Here is a 21,428-nt window from a genome sequence, read left to right as displayed (position 1 = left end):
TCCACGGCCTTGGAGGATGGAGGGGGTCCACGGCCTTGGAGGATGGAGGGGGTCCACGGCCTTGGAGGATGGAGGGGGTCCACGGCCTTGGAGGATGGAGGGGGTCCACGGCCTTGGAGGATGGAGGGGGTCCATGGCATTGGAGGGGGTCCACGGCCTTGGAGGATGGAGGGGGTCCACAACATGTTTCCCCCCAAAAAGCTGATTAGTTACAGGCACTGTTCTCTCAACAATTTGCAGTCTGGTTCCTTTAATAAAAGTCAATTGACAAAAGAACTTTGGTCAAACAGAACTGTGCTAGCAGGGCCACGCACAATTCAACCAGTGTATGATCAACTTGAAGCAGAACTTGGGGGGGGGTGTACTCCTACCCCTACCCCTGCACTGCAATAGCTAAGTGCTTGTTTTGTCCAGGGAGCTCAAATAAAGCTGTACAACTCACCTGATCTCCGCTCCTGCGTCATTCTGCGCTTACTAATGCTCCCCTCTGTTCCAGATGTTGGAATGTTCTTCAGCCTCCTCATGTCTAATGCAGGTCAATGGACCTGCCTTGGATATGATGACGTCAGCGGTCCTTAGACTGCGAGGGTACGTTTTCTGTTTTCCTAGGCTTTAAAACAAGCAACAACAAAGCAAAAACCTTATGACTTGAGGTATAGTACATTGTTGTGTCTGTACTCCTTTCGGTTTATTATTACCTGGGAGTTTCAGTTCCTGTTCACTTCTCATTTGTTTAGTAGGATGAATGTGTGGATTGTAGTACTTCTTCTTTTCGTCCTGTGATACTAATGTTTGATCCCAGAGTCCTCCTTTGTGGTAAAACAACGTGACATTACAATAATGCAGAATATATATTTAAAGGAGAAGTATGGGGTCAGTGTTTTTCCCCATAGTTCTCCTTAGGGTAACGGGAGAACACAAACTAGCGTCCTCCCGTTACCCTAAGCTCAGTATTCCGCAAGCTACAGCTCGCGGTATACTGAGACGCCGCAGCTGAAGCGGATACCGACGTAGATGACGGGATCTGCCCAGCTGCGTGAGTGACAGCTGGCTCTGCCTATCTAGAAGCAGAGCCAGCTGTACCCGCCCCCTCCCCCGTCCGTTCCACCAGTCAGCGCTGGCAGATCGGAGAGGGGAATCCAGCCCCTCCCCCTGTCACGGCAGAGAGCTGTGACAGGATCGAGAGGTGAGAGAACGCCGGTATGTGTTCGCTCACCTCCCGATCTACTGAGCCGACCTGTGACAGTCTCATTGTCACAGGTCGGCTAGAACTATGAGGTGAGTGAAAAGCACTCACCTCATAGTTCTCCTTTTAACAAGACAAGCGCACATGAAATGCCAAGTGATCTAATCTGGAAAGGGTTAAAGTGTGACCTGAGCCATGAATAAGTGATACATTGTGTGTGCCCTTCAGACACATCATTCAGAGACAGCCACTTCAGGAACATTGACATCACTTACTGACTTAGCCAGGCGTTACCAAGCATGACCAGTACTGTTTTAAAGGATAGTTTCCTTGTATGCAGCTAATTAAAGATGAACTACGGCTAAATAATAAAAGCCACACTACAATCATTAAACTTATTTTCCATGCAGTTGGCAAAAAAAGACCAGAATCTATCTTTGTTAGCCTGCTGCAAATTAGCAGTCAGTCTGGGAGAGGAGAAAGTAGAGTGGTGGTCTCACATGTTTGCTGCTTCCTTGTCATTGTCCAGTTACAGGATGGGATAGCTCCCAGTTTAGGCTGTATTCACTTGCAGCGTACTCTGCTCAGCAGGCCTCCGGTATAGCATTAGGAATAGCGCTGCAACTAATGATTATTTTTACTATCGATTCGTTGGTTGATATTTTTTTTCGATTTATTCACATAAAAAAATTAAATACCACCATTAATTTTAAAATAAAATACACACATGCAGTGTTACAAACCTAAAGTTTGCTTCGGAATACTGTGGTACTGTGCGTTCCAGTGTGGGCGATTACATTGTGGGTGGGAGGCCCATTTGGGGTCCGTTGACATACATGGCACTGCAACGCACCTCCCACAGCAGAATTTGTCACACCGAAACCGACTTTTTATTTATATATCTATCTATCTAGATATATATATATATATAATACATACATACATACACATTTTTTGTTTTAATTATTGTAATGTAAGCACATGGCGCTTGCATAGCTTCAGCCAGGGAATGACAGCTGCCAGTGGAAAGATTCCGCAGACAGCAGCTGAATGTGAATACAGCAGGTATTGGGCTGGTGCAAAAGCCAGCCTGCTATTGGCCAGTTTAAATTGCAATAGCCAATAGCATACTGGCTATTGCACCCGCCCACTGCTTGCTGTGCCCTCCTCCCTGCGTGGAGGAGAGAGCTAGGGGATCCAACCAACTAATCCATAATGAGAAAAGTTGCTTGCAGCCCCAATGTTAAGTCGGGTATACATAGTACAAATTTTGTCCGCTTTCGCCTGAATTCGCACAGTGGTTGCTGCTGTCAGTAGACTTCTGACCATCCCTTTGATCAGCTGATCAAAGGAGCAGGTTAGAAAATTCTTGGCCTGGCAGGGCTTGCAGCCAATCAGCTGCAAGCTCTGTTTTTTTTTATTCTGACAGCATTGTGGTTTGCTGCAGTTTTGCGTTGGTCTATTCAAATAAATGTCATACGTTTTTTGCGAGCAAATCTTTGACTTTTTATGCGTAAAGCGCGCTACAAAAACACGGGCTGAAAACGCGCATATTTCATGTCGCTCAGGTGTGAATGCAGGCTAAGTGTTTTCAATAGAGCTGGCTCCTAGATTGGGCGGACTGGCTCCTGAATTCCATATGATATTGTCCATCCTGTAGTATGCCAATGGGAATGTAGAAGGGCAAAAAATGTTGGAGCTTTGCCTGGAAAAATGACCTCACAGTCCGCCATGAAGGCAGAATGTTAGAGACTGCTATGTGTGAGGATCTCTAGGTACATACATGAAGGCAGAATGTTAGAGACTGCTATGTGTGAGGATCTCTAGGTACATACATGAAGGCATCTTTTCATTTTTGTTTTTTTGATGACTGAGTCTGTTTCACAACCCTTTTGGCTAACGTCCTCTGCATTTCTGAGACTATCCAGCTTCTTAATCTTTAAGCTTCAGTGACAAGCCTCTTATAAGACTAAAGTAATTAAATTGACTTGAAAAGGGATAATCCCCCTACAGCACTCGCTGAGCCAAAGTCGACACTGAAAGGAGCCTGGCATGCCGCTGACAAAAGCCTTCTAGAACTCCTAGTTGGTACACTTGGCACCAAGAGTCATTTAGGAAATAAGATGTCGCTGGGAGATCTTGAATCATCTTTTATTGTCACGCCTGTGTGTCCAATGCTGCCCTGCGCAAATCTCTTCAGCCAACAGGATGTCCTGGTTGTCAGCTGAGCCGAGGCTGCTTAATTCGAGTTGTCACATGGCCAGGTTGTGTTTTATTCTGAGCTGCATTGTGTGCCGATGTGCAAGCAGCACGGGAAGTGTGTTGGGTGGAGAGAGGTACATGAGACGTATACAATGCTTGTTTTATGGCAGGAGCTATCCCCTTTTGCAGGGATTGCTATGGGGAAATGAAAGCAATCCCACGCTGGGACAGAAGAGAATATATAGACTGTGTAAATATATGGTATTTGTAGGTGGTTATTGCATGTAACAGCATCACATTCCCTTTCAGGGGAAAATGTTACAGTGCAATTGGTAGAATTTATTCTTGATGGTGCTTGTCACACTTTAGCCTGCAGAGAAATGCCTCATGCATGTTATCTTTTTTATTATTATTACTATTGTATAGGATTTATTTAGTGCCGGGATTTTGTTACAAGATAAAGGAAGGCGATACAATTACAATTCAATCCAATCCAGGAGGGCCCTGCCCATGAGAGGGAGCCGTACGTGATATAAAAGGAGAAGTATGGGGTCAGAGCTTTTCCCCATAGTTCTCCTAAGGGTAACGGGATTATACCAACTAGCGTCCTTCCGTCACCCAAAGCTCAGCTCGCGGTATACTGAGACGCCGGAGCGGATCCCGACAATACTGTCTGGATCCACCCAGCTGCGTGAGTGACAGCTGGCTCTGCCTATCTAGAGGCAGAGCCCGCTGTACCCGCCCCCCTCCCTGTCCGTTCTGGAGGATCGTGGAGGGGGAAATCCCTGCGGGGAGCCATGAGTGACATTCACTACTCTCTGCAGGGATAGATCGAGAAGTGAGCGAGCAACGGTATGTGTTCGCTCACTTCCCGATCTATTGAGCCGACCTGTGACAGTCTCATTGTCACAGGTCGGCTAGAACTATGAGGCTGAGTGATTTTTAAAGCTGGACTCTGGGATAATATACATTTTGTCTAAATACAAGAGGTATGTGTATTCTTACTTGAATCTTTGGGTGCTTTGTGTATTTCTTCTAGATCTGTTCAGTAATGCAGCATTAAACTTTGCGTCTCTACAGAAGCTTCCTGTAGTAAAGACTGGTCACTAGTGCTCTCTATCCTTGTGCAGGGTGACTGGTCTTGTACCCGCCTCTTCCTGTAGTTTTCTGCAGACAGCCCGTAGTGGATAGGGCATGCTGGGTCCCTCCCACAAGCTCTGCTCAGGCTATGTATAGCAAGGTGATGATGTCACTATCGGCACTGGGTCTAGAATATTAAAATCTTGGTGTTGGTGTGCAAACTAATTATTTGGGGGGTTTTTTTGGCACTATTGATATTGGTGACACCTTCAGTTTTTATACATCATTTCGATTGTTTTTAGATGTGTTAATCTGCCAACATTTATATTGATCTGGATGAGTCATAATCCGAGGTCTGTGTGACTGTAGGAAGATACATATGGTCTGTTTTAGTATTCAGATTCCATCAGCTTCCAATCCGTAATTACAGCTGCTGTAAGGACACAGCCAAGGGATGAGATGGCTGGAGGGAAGACAACGGCGTTAATACATCATGTGATTTCATAATAGTCTCTGCTTTACTTCTGTGTCCAAGGGCATGGAAGGTCTGCCGCAGCAAACGGTTTACTGCATGCAAATCCAGCACAACGTACATGCATATACTCTCATTATCATAGATGCTGTTCTCATGGTAAAGTATTTGCCTGTCAGATTGTGAAATAATTCGAAGGGATTGTAAAGATTTATTTATTTGCATCACTGGAAAAAAAAAGTGAAAACCTTTTTTGTTTTAAGTCAGGTAAATATGATGTCTTGTATGAGTGTATCATGTTATTTCCAGTCAGCAGATGGCTGGGCTGCTAATCTTTACTGCTTTGTGACATTAGGGGTCTCCAGGACCCCTAATGTCACCTGTGGACATTAGGGGACATTGCGCCGTAAAAACGAGCACATATAGACGATCGGTGGGCTATGGAGCCGCCGATCGTCTATATGTGAGACACCCGGTAACGGTTGTTTGCATTGGTCGGGTCTTTTCTGCCCGTGCGTGCCTGCTAGGGGGGCGCGCGCGAGCAGAAAAAAAATGACATCTGTGTCATTTATTGACCGATACTTTGACAGGATCTGTGAATGGAAAGACTATAAGTCCCATCTGCCACCAGTAGTACTTGTAGTCCACTGACACTTCCTCCCATCCTTGTTACTTAATGTCCACACCTCGGTACAGCCAGGGACAACTGGAAGAGTCTGCAGGAGCCAGCGCATTGCACCCGTGATCCACTGATCTTGGTTGCAATGCTTTACTGGCTCCAATGCAAAGAAATAATAAATGCACATTTTTTCTTTTATGAATATGTGTGTGTTTTTATTTTTTTGGTAAAGGTGGACTTTGCCTTTTTAAACTAGGGAGAGACCACAAAAGAAAACATCATGTTTTGTGATTTCAGAACCATGAGTGACCCTTTATCGAGCTGCAACTAATGAGTATTTTTATAATCGATTACCGGTACTTGGCAGATTATTTTTTCGATTAATCAAATAAAATTTTTTAAATACCACCCTTAATTTAAAATAAAATACACAAATGCAGTGTTACAAACCTACAGTTTACTTCAGAATAAAAGTGCATGCACAATTTTTTGGAATCGCACTGCACTGGAACACACAGCAATGCGAGACCGTGCATTCCAGTGTGGGTGATCACACTGTGGGTGAGAGGCGTGTTTAGGGTGCCATTGAAATGAATGCACGTACCTTCCGCAGCAGAATTTGCCGGGCCAAAACCCCAAATTACTTTTTCCCCACCTTTTTTATAATTTGTTATAGAAAAACACAGCTCTACTTGCAATATTAACATGAACCCAAAGTTGTCTTCTGCAGTCAGCACATAGGAGGCAACTCCTGGTGTCTTAGGTTGTTCCTCAGTGTAAGCCCTCCCTATGTCCAGAATGCTTGGGGTGCTTAGAATCAGAAGCATGGCAGCACCCATTCCTCATCTCCCAAGCCTCACTTGTGGCCCATTATTTAGATGGGCAGCTTCAGTGGACAATAGTGATGCCAAGAAATAAGTACATTTTCTAACACTTGGCCATTCCTGACATCTAGGGTGCTTACACCAAGAAAGGACCTGATGTGAAGGTATCTGGAGGTGCCTGATATCTGCTGGCAGTATTGAATTTGATACGTGACACATTGGGTTTGTTTTCAAAAGTCGTGGTCACGCTGCTGGGCAAAGTGACAGTTTCTCTGCAAGGAGCATCCCCTGACCCCCTTATACTCCCCTTACCTGTGCTCCCTTGCAGCATGGGGAAGCAGTAATGTCACTACCCCGTTCATGTGACAGTGTTCAGGCCTAGTGACTGGCTGCTAAGCCTGTACATACAAAAGCAGAAATTTCCCAGCACACTTACCAGCTAGACTGGAAAACAAATTACAAATTACCCTACTATTAGGGTTAAAGGAGAACTATGAGGTGAGTGCTTTTCACTCACCTCATAGTTCTAGCCGACCTGTGACAATGACACTGTCACAGATCAGCTCAGTAGATCGTGAGGTGAACGAACGCATACAGGCGTTCGCTCACCTCTCGATCCTGTCACGGCTCTCTGCCGTGACAGGCGAGGGACTGGATTCCCCCCGCTTCGATCCGCCAGCACTGACTGGCGGAATTGGAGAGGGCGGGTACAGCTGGCTCTGCCTCTAGATAGGCCGCTTCAGCTGCGGCGTCTCTGTATACCACGAGCAGCAGCTGGCGGTATACTGCGGCGTCTCTGTATACCGCGAGCAGCAGCTGGCGGTATACTGCGGCGTCTCAGTATACCGTGAGCTACAGCTCGCGGTATACTAAGCCTAGGGTGAAGGGAGGATGCTAGTTTGTGTCCTCCCGTTACCCTAAGGAGAACTATGGGGAAAAGCCTTAACCCCATAGTTCTCATTTAAAAATAGAGATTTTAATTGCACAAATTTTGCCAAATAAGTGGAAGCTACACTGCCTCATCAAGGCCCCTCTGTATACTATGGTCCTAACGCTAATCTATGAGTGTGTGTGTGTGTGTGTATATATCGATCTCAAAGTGAAACAAATGGCAAACGCATATATAGCAAAGGATGAATTGGGTGCTAACAGCCAATTCATCCTTTGCTATATTTGCGTTTGCCATTTGTTACACTGGCTGCTCCCATATAACCGGTAATGGTGGTTACATTTACCAGCTGCAGAGAAGCAAGGAGCTGCATAGGAGTGCTGGTGAGTATAAGGGGGACAGGGATGCCCTTTGCAGATACATTGACACTTTGCCCTGCATAGGCAAGGTCACAGTGTCACTTTAAAAACTGACATCTTACAGGGTTATTCACACAAGGGTGAAGAGTTTGGAGAAGGCAGGAGAAGTGATCAATCTAGGACAACATAGCTGAACTGGAAAGTAAGCTGAATTGGAGAATTTTTCCAAATCAGCTATTTTGGCCTAGATTGTTCACTTCTCCTGCCTTCTCCAAACTATTCACCCTTTTGTGAATAACCCTGTTCATTTCTGTACTTTCACATTTTTCTATTTATCATATTGCTCTTTTATGATTCTATTTCAAATCCTGTTCTAACAGAATCTATAAGTCTTTGTTTGCATTTGACAATTTTGTGATGCAGCAATCTGAAGGGCAGAATGTGGTATGTTCTAGCACGTAATTCTCCACTTCCAAAATTGTCAACACAGTGGGATCCAAAAATAGACACGTTATCTCCCCAGCATTGTATGGCTGGCTATCATTTCTGGCATGGTTGTGACATACTTTTTCTTAACCTGTCATACCGGTGCTAATAGGTTAAGCTTGGTGTCATGCAATAAAATAGTGATAAGTGCAGTAAATGTAATGAAATCTAGTCAGGCAAGGGATGAGATGACTGGAAGAAGCACAACAACATTAAACATGGGGATTAATAAAAGTCCCGGCTTTACTCCCATATCATGGAGAACACTTGCCTGTAAATACAGCCAAATTCTACTGTTATAATTGAGAAATACTCCAGTTAACACCCTGCGTTCTCCTCTCATTCACTAATCTTAAATCTAGCCCACGCGTCCTAGATCGCTCAGGTCTGCACCAGCCCCTAAACTTCAGCGTTAGTGTTTTCAGACGACTTTGAAGCATTTTTTTTTTTTGTGTTTGCGCTTTTCAACCCCTTTTCATGTGTTTCGGGCATTTGGTTTTGCCCATTGTACAGCAGTATCATCTGTGACAACCTCCGCATGCCAGCTGTTGTTGAACTATATGTCCCATGAGGCATTGCAAAACTCATAACAGCTACAGGTATGACTGCCAGTCGCAAAGGCATGATGGGATTTGTGGTATCAGCACATCTGAGGTTGCCTGCCACTGTCGTATGTTGTCGCCGTTGTGTTATTAGAGTTGCAAATGCTGTAAAATCTTCACGCCCTGTTTCCTCTCCAGGCCCTTTAATGCTTGCCATGGGTCTTGTAAAGGGCATCATTGGGGTCATAGAGGTCCATGTGGGCCCACACCAGGCAGATAAAAGTTTCCACATCAGCATAGACACTCCTGAATCCTATATTTTGTTCACTGGCCTGAGTTTGCCTGGTGCAAAAACTCGCTATGTCGCATGTTTCCAGGTGCTGCCTCTAAAAGCCAAGAAAACCTAAAAAAGTTAATTTGAGTGGCAGCACAATGCTCAAGTGTTAATGGGCAGCCTTGGCTGTAATGGGAATCTTTGGGAAATGCATAACAAATTGCTTAGGTGAGGCTGTGACCTTGTGTATATGCACAGTGCGACCCATAGCAACTAGGTTTCACTTTAAGGGTTAGTTCACACCATATGCAGTTGTCATGCAGTCCGTTTAGTTTGGCTGCTGCAGCCAAAATACATCACAATGCTTTCCTATGGGCTTTCTTGTGCTGTATTCACACCATTGCAGTCCGTTCAGATGCAGTCAGAAAAAATACTGCTCGTCCTATTTTAGCTGCATCTAATTGCAACGGAATGCATCAACCTATCAAAAAACGTATGCAAACGCTTAAAAATGCAACGGAATGCATAAAAAAACAAATCACAGAATTGATTGTGTCATCATCCAGGGACCTTCTCTTTGTAGGTGCAGCCAACACTATCACCATGCCTGCCAACAAAGCAAGCATGTCTGAGCTCCAAAACAAACAAAGAAAATGCTCTGACAGGAAAAAGGAAGTGACCTAATTGTCTAATTAGCATTTTAGTTTTTATATTCTTTTTTTGAAATTCTTTTTTTGAAATTTTAAACATTTTGTAGACAAAAAGGATTGTTAAAGGAGAACTATGAGGAGAGTGCTTTTCACTCACCTCATAGTTCTAGCGGACCTGTGACACTGAGACTGTCACAGGTCGGCTCAGTAGATCGGGAGGTGAGCGAACATATACCGGCGTTCGCTCACCTCTCGATCCTGTCACGGCTATCTGCAGTGACAGGGGAGGGGCTGGATTCCCCCCTCCCCGCTCCGATCCGCCAGCGCTGACTGGCAGAACGGACGGGGGAGGGGGCGGGTACAGCTGGCTCTGCCTCTAGATAGGCAGAGCCAGCTGACACTCACGCAGGTGGGCGGATCTCGACACCGATGTCGGGATCACCGATGTCATAATACATATAAGGTAGATCACAGAGTCCTCACTACACAGGGAGATGAAATATGTAGAAGCAAGAAGACAAAAAGAGGGGGACAGTGATAATGAGGGGGAGGGGGGAGGGATGGGGGAGGTGGAAAGAGGTAGAGGGGTTTAAAGGTGGTGAGGCTCCGTTCGCTGTTCCAGCTCCACTTATGGTTCGATCCCCTCTTGTAGCAGGGTGCTATATTTGGAGGAGAGAGTGAATTCCTGCCCATAAAATCATCTAGTACAATGCAGCATTTTAGTTTTTTTTTAAATGCATCAAAATGGAGTTGTGATGCAGTTTCTGATGTGAACTAACCCTAAGGCCTGGTTCACACCTGAACGTTTTGTAGCGCATTCAACGCTCGACGAACACTCTACAAAACGCTCAAACATCTGAATCCCATTGTATTCAATGGGTCTGGTTCACACCTTGCCATATTTCCGCCCGTCAGAACGCGATACAAAACGGCCTACGCCCAAAGAAATACATGTACTTCTTTGGGGCGTTTTGGTCTCGCGTTTCCATTGGGATACAGCCAAGAAGCCCTCGGAAACGGGCAGTTGTCGCGAATCGCAAGACAAACGCGCATATTCAATACGCCTAGGTGTGAACCCAGCCTTATGGATTGATACCAGCTCACAGATGATTGCTTATTATAGGTTAATGCACTTTGTACTTCCTTTATAAATATGCCTGTTTACATACCTCCTGCTTTCCAGAATTTTTTTTTTATTCCATCACTAAGTGTTTTTATGTGTACAGCCTGTCTTTGTCATTGTTCAAATGTTCCTTTTTTAATTTTGAGAGAAAAAGGGAAGGGAAACTTGCCTTGCAAGAGGAAATGGTATTTCAAAGTAAAATATAAACTTTTTTTATAAACTACATTTGTTCAGACGTGGTATAAAAATAGAATGTTGGGAGATAAAATCGGGATAATCCAGTTACATCAGTTTGGGCGGCTAGACATATGGCTTTTATTCTTTTATCTAGCCTGTCAAATTATTTATAAGACACTGTTCTCAGACCACCATTTAAAAAAAGAAATGATCCCTTATATTAAGCGTGCCGATACTGGGCATTTACACGAGTACACGCCTTCTGGGGACCTCACAGCGCTTTCAAGTCGGCTGCACATCTCCTCCTTCCTGTGGAAGCATGCCACCCACGCCCACCGGCCTCCTGGTGAGACCATGCATAGCTCTCCTGAGATCCTCCACTGGAGACATCAGGCTGCCACCCCAGAGCAGCATAGAGTATGTAGCTTCATATTATTCTGCATTGATATATAATGCATTGCTGGCATTTGTAATCCTCTATAGCCGGTGACATTCGGCATTGCTATATAATGTATCACTGTGATTTGTAGTCCTCTGTAGCTGATGGTATTATTCTGTATTGCTGGGATTTGTAGTCTTCTATAGCTGATGGTATTCTGCATTGCTCTATAATGTATTGCTGAGATTTGTATTCCCTCTACAGCTTGGAGTCAGTGGCAGAACTACCAGGGGCGCAGCGTTTGCAGCTGGCCCTGGCACTAAGGATGCACCGATACTAGTATCGGTATCTGTGCTGATCTACATATGGTATCCGTTTACATACAAGCGGTCCGGCGTCTGTAAAGACACCCGATCGCTTGTATGATTCAAGTGAGGGTGCCCCCCCCCCTCCTCACCTCTGGTCGCTGTCCCCGCAATCCCGGGATGGATGGTCCATCCATCCCGGGCGATGTGGCTCTGTTCACTGAGAAATGAGGGAGATCAGTACCCGAACTCCCTCCGCTCTCCTAATGCAGGAAGTGATGTATATTACATCACTTCCGCATTCCTCTGTCACTCTCCGGTACAGAGACCGGAGAGAAGCTGATGAAGCAGATCTGTGCTTCATCAGCTTTTCTGGGGGTCCCTAGGTGGTCTTAGAGACCCATGATGTCTCCTTAAAGGGGACCTGTAATTTGTTATCACATAGGAGCACCCTATGTGATAACAAAGTTAAGTGTAAAAAAAAAAATGCTCACAAATTTACACACACTAGCTGGAAGCACTTTTGTAGGTCCGTATGCCATACGTCCTTGGCAGCGAAAGGGTTAAAAGTCCCCCACATAGATGCGCAAAAATCCGTTACATGCGCCTACGCGCAAAAACAGCGATTGCTCCAATTATGCTGCACGTGTTATATATCACCGCGAATGTCGCAATGAGAGCAATAATTCTAGAGACATCAATCACTGATAACATTAAACTGATGAGCGGTAACATCTTTTAAAGTGTCGCCTATGGCAAATTTTGGCTGTGGTGGTTTTTTTTTGCGATAAATGTGGAATATAACATGGGTACAAAAAATGAAAAAAAGGCCTCAGTCATGAAGGGGTTAAAGAAGAATCAAAAATAAAAAAATGTTTTACTCACCCAATCCTCCAAGCCAGTCAGCTCTTGGACTGGTCCCTGGAGCGTCTCTTCCCCCCCTCCGCTGCAGTGGTCTAATGTCCCTGAGGCTGGGTTCACACCTAGGCATATTGAATATGCCCGTCTGTCGCGCGTTTTTTTACCGCGATTCGCGGTAAAAAAACGCGCGACAAACGCGCGTTTTCGAGGGCTACTTGGCTGTATCCCAATGGAAACGCCCAACAAAAGCGGCCCAAAGAAGTACATGTACTTGTTTGGGGCGAAGGGCGTTTTGTAGGGCGTTCAGACGGGCGGAAATACGGAAAGGTGTGAACCATACCCATAGAAAACAATGGGATTTTCATGTTTGTACGTTTTGTAGAGCCTTCATAGAGCCTTGAACGCGCGACAAAACGTAAAGGTGTGAACAGGGCCTGAGTCGTCATGTCCTATACACAGGGTATAGGGCAGGGATGGCCAAACTCCGGCCCTCTAGCTGTGGTGAAACAACAAATCCCATGAAGCATCTCTCTCCAGGGGTCATGTTTGTGGCTGTGAGAATCTTGCAAAGCCTCATGGGATTCGTAGTTCCACCACAGCTGGAGAGCCGCAGTTTGGCCATCCCTGGTACATCCCAACCTGCAAAACCTTATTTCAGGGAGGTTCCCTTTCTGTTTTTTGGTTTTAATGCCTCTCTTGCGGACATCAGGGAGCTGCTGTCCAAAAGAGGGAGACTCCCTGAACATCAGGGAGACTTGAGATCCCTGGGTAAAGGACATGAGGAGGAGACAGGCAGAAGGGAGAGCTGTGACAGCTGGCCAGCTGACTATAACTTATTTTTGACCCTAGGCAAAAATTAGCACTTAACCCTTGCAGTGTGGGGGTAGCCTCACTGCAAGGGTTAATGACATTTTGACCCAGAGTTCTTTTTAAGTGCCATTGAAAACTTCTCCCCAAGACCCCCTGCACTGTATGAGCTGACCATAAACATTAGGCTCAGCTAAATGTTCCCTGGACAATCATCTATCCTGAACGGCAGGTAATCATTCCATGTATGATTACATGAGGACAGCCACTGACAGATGTGGCCGCTGTCAGCCTGTCATTCAATTAAACGGGCACAGCAGCCGCATCTGTACTTACCCACTGGGATTCCTTCCTCAAGAATCTGTAGGTTCTTGCCACAGGAATCCCCAGCCGTAGCCTTAAAGGAGAACTATGAGGTGATTGATTTCCACTCATCCTCATAGTTAGAGCCAACGTGTGACAATGAAACTGTCGCTCTATTGATCGGGATGTGAGGGAACACATACCGTCGCTTGCTCACTTCCCAATCATCTCCCTGCAGAGAGCGGTGACTGACAGGGAGTTCCCTCTCCAATCCTCCAGCGCTGACTGGAGGAACAGACGAGGGAGGGGGTGGATACAGCTGGCTCTGCCTCTAGATAGGCAGAGCCAGCTGTCAGTCACGCAGCTGGGTGGATCTCGACAGTGTCGTCCGGATCTGTCCCGACTGTGGCGCTCTCAGTATATAGCAAGGAATAGCCTGCTATATACTGAGCTTTGGGTCACGGAAGGAGGTTAGTATATGTCTTCCCGTGACCCTAATGAGAACTATTTGATAAAAAGGTTACCCCATAGTTCTCTTTTAAGCATTGTGTGAATGAGGCCTAAGCTGTACTCAATTTGACTGCATATTCTTATGAGCAGTAACATGGAACTCTGCATACAGGCGACAATCGTCTGTCCCTTTTAAACCGAGGAATTTTTATATGACATACACAGCTTAATGAATGGTGAATTATGTAATGTTTAAACAGACAATAACATTTCTGTTATCTTTTTTTTTTTTTATTGGCTGTAATCTTTCCTCATTCTCATTGCAGATCTGTGTCGATGTTTTGATCCTATTCACAGTGGGTGGCAATAAGGTCACCATGCCAAGGGTAAAACCCTTAACCGTGATGTAAACACTACATTGTTTACATCTGTGAGCAGTGTGATTGGTCTCTCTATGACCAGTCGCATAGATCAGGAAATACAGAGCCGCTCAGATGGGCTCTGAAAACCAGTGTCAGTGAGCTGTTTGAAGACAGCTGGGTTCACCGATATTAATGGCCACACTGCTTGTTTCTGCTGTGACGTTTAACAGCACTTCACATAAGCATTGACCACTTTGCTGTTCATAAGGGCTAGTTCACACCAGATGTAGTTGTGATGCAGTCAGTCCAGTTTGGCTGCTGTATCCAAAATACATCGCAAAACTTTCCCTTGGGACTTCTTGTGCTCTATTCACACCAGTACAGTCAAAAAAAACTGCTTGCCCTTTTTCAACTACATCAGATCCCAACGGAATGCATTAAAACGCATGCAAATGCACCTGAAATCCCATTTTAACCAAAAAAGCATTGCTCGTGGTAAAATCGCAGCAAAATGCATTGCACGGCAGACGCAGTTCTGGCGTGAACTAGCCCTAAACGTATGGCAATAAAAAGTGGTTGAAGGAAACCTGCCATTGCTGTCATGTTTATACTAGTTCCCTGGCTGGCGTGCTGGTCCAATGTCTTTGGTACTTAATGAGTTACTGATCTGGAATAAGAATGAAGGTTAAAGGAGAACTATGGGGTTAAGGCTTTTCCCCATAGTTCTCCTTAGGGTAACGGGAGGACACAAACTAGCGTCCTCCCGTCACCCTAGGCTCAGAATACCGCTGAGATGCTGAAGCGGATCCTGACAATTATGCCGGGATCCGCCCAGCTGTGTGACTGACAGCTGGCTCTGCTTATCTAGAGGCAGAGCCAGCTGTACCCTCCCCCGTCCGTTCCACCAGTCAGCGCTGGCGGAGCGGGGAGGGGGGAATCCAGCCCCTCCCCTGTCACGGCAGAGAGCCGTGACAGGATCGAGAGGTGAGCGAACGCCTGTATGTGTTCGCTCACCTCCCGATCTACTGAGCCGACCTGTGACAGTCTCATTGTCACAGGTCGGCTAGAACTATGAAGTGAGTGAAAAGCACTCACCTCATAGTTCTCCTTTAAGACTTTGTTTATAGGGGTGTAATTTGTCACCGCTCCTCTTATGTGGTTTCACACTCCTTTTTGCAGGAGGCTTGTTTGGTTTCAGGTTATTTATATTATTGCTCGAGTAGTAATGGCTGAGCAATTTACGGTTGGTTTAATTGGTGATTTAATTTGGTTATCAGCTTTGTTTCATAAATTCAATATTAATTGAAACCAATAAAGGTGCCGTGGCCATTTCAAATCTAATTTGATGTCAAATGTGTTATATACACACAGGGCCTGAAAAATCCACTTGTCCGCTCGTCTGTGACGAGCGGACAAATATATAAATAATTCTTTAACCACCTGCTGTCCGTCCGTTGTAATTAAACTCCGTTGTAAATAAATTCTTTAGTACATGAGCTCTGTTTGATCTCCTCCTCCTCTTCGGAATGCAGGAAGTGATGTGTATTACATCACTTCCGCATTCCTCTGTCACTCTCCGGTACAGAAACCGGAGAGAAGCCGGTGAAGCAGGTGTTTGCTTCCTAAAGGTAATAAAAAAATGTTTTTAAGTCCCCCGCCCCCCACATACACACGTAGATATGCGTCTGGTGCGCCTACGTGCGAAAACGTCAATTGCGTGTATTGCGCCGCACATGTTACATATCGCCGCAAACGTCAGAGTGAGAGCAATCATTTTAGAGCCATTAATTACTGATAACACTAAACTGATGAGCGGTAAAAGCGTATATGGGCAATTTTCAGTGTGGTAGTTTTTTGCGACTTTTGCGGGTGGGTGCAATTTTAAGGCTTGACATGTTTGGTGTCTATTTACCCGACGTGACCCCGACTTTTTTATATTTTACCAAAAATATGGGTAAGAATAAATGTTTTATAACATAACATAATATATTTTATAACATAACAACGCAAACACCTGTTGCGTTTGGCAGGGGTTACAACTTGCAAAGCTTGCCAGATATCTCCGTTCAAGTCAATGGAAGTGCACTGTAAACACGTTCTGAACGCTCCCTTTGGCGTTTGGCATTCATTTTCAGAGCACTGCGACAAGACTCATTCTTCTCCTTGCCCCTCTCCCCTGCAAAAAAAAAGGCATTCAGAGAGCTTCAGAAATCACTTTTCTAACACCTCTGAAATACATCTAAAAATGTTATAGGTGTTTTAGTCTCAGCGCCAGTGTAAACCTACCCTTAAGGTTCCCATACACTGCTCGATTCTCGTATGAGAATTGCGGGAAATCCCACGATCGTACGAGAATCGAGCAGTGTGAACGAAGACGTGCGACCGTTTCTACTGTACGGTCGCACGTCTTTTGTCTAAGGCGCACGCTAGAAAACCAGCCGAAAATCGTACGATTTTCGGCTGGTTTGAATGATGCTCGGGAGACAAATGCCGAACGGGCCGGTGTGCGCACACGCACGCGCACACTGCCCGTTCAGCATTGCGGTCATCGGAAGCCCGCCCCACAGGGGGGCGGGCTTGCGATGATCGAGAGTACGATCTGCCTGTCCAAGATGGGCAGAGCGTACGTTTTTTAAATTACTTTACAACCATCGCAAGACTAAGTTCTTGCGATGGTTGTAAAGTGTATGGCCACCTTTAGAGTTCTGACTTTCCTAATCAGTATCCCAGGTCTGGTCAGTGTCACAAAGTATTTTCACAGTTAGCCAGGCAACTATCATTTTCAGATCAATGTCCGCAATGGCAATCCCTGTATTTTTCTCGGTGAGGTTTTCTTTCAAGCAAAACATGTCATGTGTAAGCCATTCAACGGATTAAAGTACTGTTCAGAATTGCTGCAATGATAAGTCTGAGACTTTTATGACCCTTTTATATGTAACTGGCACCAGAAGGGCCATAACCTTCCTGATATAACCTGGCATTTTCCAGGCAGAAATCATAAATTGCCCCAAATCCATGTGAAGTTTAATTCTGGTAAGTGGAGAATGTTTGCTTGCATTTTTTTACAACTTGTGCTGCGCCTCCTTCTGTGTAATATGGTAGTTATTATGTGTTGTGCAAGTGCCAAATGTTTTGTGGCTCAAAGATGAAATGTCATTCTGGAAACAGTTTACAAAGCAAGTCATGTTTTGTCCTTGTTCAGCTTAAGGCCTCAGCTTTAGCCAAAGGGGGTAAAGGTCCGCTTTATGGGATTGTCTGTTACCTATGGAAATGTACTGTAGAGTGTTGTGGTAGCAAAGGGCTTTCTTGGAGCACAAGGAATGCTTGCAATCAAAAGTTAAACATGGGAAACTATATTGAAATTGCCAACACAGCAGAAAACACCAGTTCATACGTGTGCAGAACGGCACATATTTTCATATTTTTTTGACAGTCTGCATGCTTATGAATAATTTCAGCTCCAGGGTTTCAGACACAATAGATATTTAAAAGCTGAACATTTACTGAAATGCTGCTTTGCAAATAACGCCCAAGGGAACTTGCTAACTAGCTTTGCCAGTTTCTGGAACCACGACTTTAAAATATTAACAATACATAAATACACCCAATGATGAAGTCAGTTTTGTTCTGTCACCTCCAATTGGCAACCTTTGTATATACTGTACACTGATGTGCAGGGCAGAACAGGTGGCCAATACAAACAATGATTGAGATATATGCACTTTCAGCTGAAGTGACAACGACCTCTAGGACAAATGGGGACAGTAAGAGCCTATGTTGACAGCCTTCAATTTTTTTATATCAGTTTTTTAGATGCTTTTGATATCTGTCACAATTTATTTCAGGTGCACTTAACCTGCAGTTGACCTGCTTCCACATTCCCATAGAGTTATATTGGGAGAGAAACATTTGAGAAGCTTGCTCACACAGGCCCTATACTGTATCTCCCTAGCAGGGCAAATAGTATATTTCTGTACCCTGTGGGGTACTTGTTCTTAGTTAAGCTGGCCACCTGCAGCTCATATTTAAAGCCTATTCCTGACATGTTCAAATTTCGTGCCGTGAGCAGCCGTGTCGCCACAAACCGGTTCAACAAAATTTTTTCAATTAACTTTTGTGGAAGAATTCAGGTGGAAAATAATTATCTGAACAGTGCCTGATTCCAGTCAGATGCAGACAGTGTTTGGTTATTCGGCAGTCACGGGAGCAGCAGCTGGTGAATACAAACGCCATTGATGGGGATCCATTTGTCTATTCTGTTTAGCATGAAAGGGGGAATCTAATGATTTCTGTTGTTCAGTTCGTGGAACTAAATAAGAGAAATCAATCAGTTTGTGGCTAGCCTTACTGTCCAGAGACTGATTTCACAAAAGACCGCTCCTCTCCCAGAACAAATGAAAATAACATCAGAGCTTAGGTGTGTGTGATTCCTATTACCCGACGCGGGAAAGGTGTTTTCTTTCTACATTTAGCCCTGCTACGGGCAAGCAGGACTAAATGTAGAGCAGGGAGTCAACGCTTGTTTTGTACAAGTGATCTGGGCGGATTTACAGCCACCCTGATCACTTGTCGCGGCCTGCTTGCCAGTAAGTAATTTGGGAAAATTGAATTATCTGCTCAATACTGTTGTGGAAATTTTACTAGGATGTGTTTTTAGTTGATTATTGTCATCATGCCTCAGTGTCCGGGTTGGAGCGTGACCCGGATTATTCAGCACTGGGAATAAACCATTAAAGTGGATATGCGTGGCGGAGCAATGTTCTCTTAGCGAGTGTGTGGATGCCAAGCTAGGGCCCCTGCGCAGTGCGCGGATTTATTGGCGTGGCGTGTATGCATTTGCTTTGAGAACATAGTATTATTTAAGATACATATCTGCCTTTATGAAAGGAACGTGCGTACGTATTTCTGATGCGTCTGATCAGCGCACTGGAGGTAGTATGGCATTGTCCCTGCAGATAAGCTCCCATCAATGCGCATCATAATAACTTTATTGGGCATTGCTCACTGAGCAATGCTGGATAAAGTTCGCTCCAGTGTTAAGGGAGATTAAAGATGGCGTCGTCCATGTGCAAGCATGCTGCTTCCTTTGTGTAAGTGTTTTTGGCGGAAAAATCTATTGTTAACAAATGTGCACGTGAAACATGAACTAGCAGCTGGTAACTGTGCACGTTGCTTCACATGCATGAGCATACCCTCCCCTTTTCTATTGTCTATTCAGGTGTATACATGTGTTTCATTGGCTGGCTCTGTATTCTATTGTTTTATGAGGAAGTGGTGGCTGTTGTGGCCAGTACTTCCTGTGTGTTACCCCTATAAATAAAAAAAGTCTTCTTCAAGTGAAGAGGACAGCAACTGAGGATCTGAAGAGACAACAGCGAGTGTCTGTGTTTCCTTACTGAGCGCGTTCAGCAGGATTATTCCCGGGAGAGCAGAGAACTGTGCTTTTAAGCGCAGCGTATTTAAATACGAGATAAATTTCTATAACAATACTTACCTTTCAGCGGATGGTCCTTCCCCTCCGCTGGTACGGGTGTGCTACCTGTACCCCACACTGCTGTCCAGTGTAGCCCTGCATTATGGATTTTGAATTTCACTCGCAAATTGTGAGCACTCATTGCTAAGCATTGTCAATTGAGAAGCGCTTCTTAGGGGGGTTTAAATATGGTTTTGGTTAAAATTATTTCTGGTATCACGACAAGTAGATTGCCCCCCGCTTTAGTCCTTGGACAAGTAGATTTTTTTTGTTTTAAATGTCCACACCCTTGGCAGCTCCTGACCACTCCCAACATTATAACAAACTAAAAAAAAGGTTTTGTGACTTTACTTTAATAAGTGAATCATGGTTACAGTGTGTTTTGTTTTCTGCCTTAGGTGACATGAAGAAAGAAAGGTGAAGTCAAGCATTTGCCCGAAAACAACAAGTGTCCCTTTTGCAGATGTATTCACAACCAAACAGAAGATTACCGAAGTCCCACGGCTTTCTGCCTCCTCGTTAAAAGTAAACTATATTCTACGACCAATGTTCACCAGATATCCCAGCAGATGCTAGAAACAACCACCTTGCACCTAAAAAATAAACTCATGAATATCCATTGTGGAGATAAAGCCCCTGGCAATGGTAAGTATAGGATATTACACTGCTCTGATTAGGATTCCAGCCAGGATCATTGCTATTAGAATACTGCAATAAATGTCATGGGTTAGATATTAATGGTTATGCAGCTGTATTGTTACATTTCTGCTTATTTTTATAACCTTTTAAACATTTTTATTCTGTTCTAGCTGTGCTTATATGTATTTCAATGCGAACAGTGAGATCATTTGGCAGATATATAGGTGTTTTGTTTTACCTTGTAGTATTATGCATCTGTGTTCATGCACCAGCCCAACTTCAGCCAAATTATTTTTAATTTAGCTTTAGATAGAGCAAGGAAGGGCTTAGGAGAACCTTGGTCAGGTTTTATTGGGGGGATTTCCTTCTACATCATGTCAGGATTGGAATTGATCGGAAATCTCTCTGACAAGAACAAAGAAAAAAAAAAGATTTTTAGTAGACTGTAGAAGGATCAGAACCTGTGGCAATGGTTTTATTGTGGTCTGTGCCATCTTGTCCTGTTGACAACTGCAAACACTGTCGGGGGACAGGAAGTGAGAGACAATCTCCTTAATGGGCTTGCAGACAGAAGTGAAAACTTTAGGGAAATGTTTTTTTCCACACTATATTCAAACATAAAGAAAATACTGTATATAGTTGGGCTTTAAAAATGAAGAGCAACAAAAAAAATCTCTTGTATACTGGCAAAGTTTCCAGGATATCATTAGTCAGAAAGTCCCTTCAATTTATTTTAACACTGATTCAACCTTTCTACAATTGTTTAAAAAGCCTGTTTCCACCTTTTGTTTATGATCACAGAAACTTATGTTTTTTGCTAGCTTTCCTCTTCATCTCCTCATAGAAATGGCTGACTCTGTATATTACAACTGAGCTCTCTGTGCTCTTCTTCCTCCATTCATTAGTATTCATAGTGTCACCCCCCCCCCCCCCCCCGGCAACGTTTTTTTTTGCAAAGCCAAACCC

General features: G+C 44.5%; 1 protein-coding gene across 1 annotated transcript in view; it reads left to right on the top strand.

Annotated features, from left to right (window-relative positions):
- Window positions 1-21,428, top strand: part of TRAK2 (trafficking kinesin protein 2) — a 53,770-nt gene that overhangs the window by 2,554 nt on the left and 29,788 nt on the right. The window contains exon 2 of the mRNA XM_018566274.1: window positions 20,222-20,468. Coding sequence (XP_018421776.1) covers window positions 20,393-20,468 — 76 coding nt within the window. The 5' untranslated portion in view covers window positions 20,222-20,392. The remainder of the gene's footprint in view (window positions 1-20,221; window positions 20,469-21,428) is intronic.

Source organism: Nanorana parkeri, unplaced genomic scaffold, assembly GCF_000935625.1.
Source record: "Nanorana parkeri isolate BGI_ZX_2015 unplaced genomic scaffold, ASM93562v1 scaffold930, whole genome shotgun sequence".
Classification (NCBI taxonomy): domain Eukaryota; kingdom Metazoa; phylum Chordata; class Amphibia; order Anura; family Dicroglossidae; genus Nanorana; species Nanorana parkeri.
Note: the sequence above shows the minus strand (reverse complement) of the source record. Positions and strands in the feature narration are given on the sequence as shown.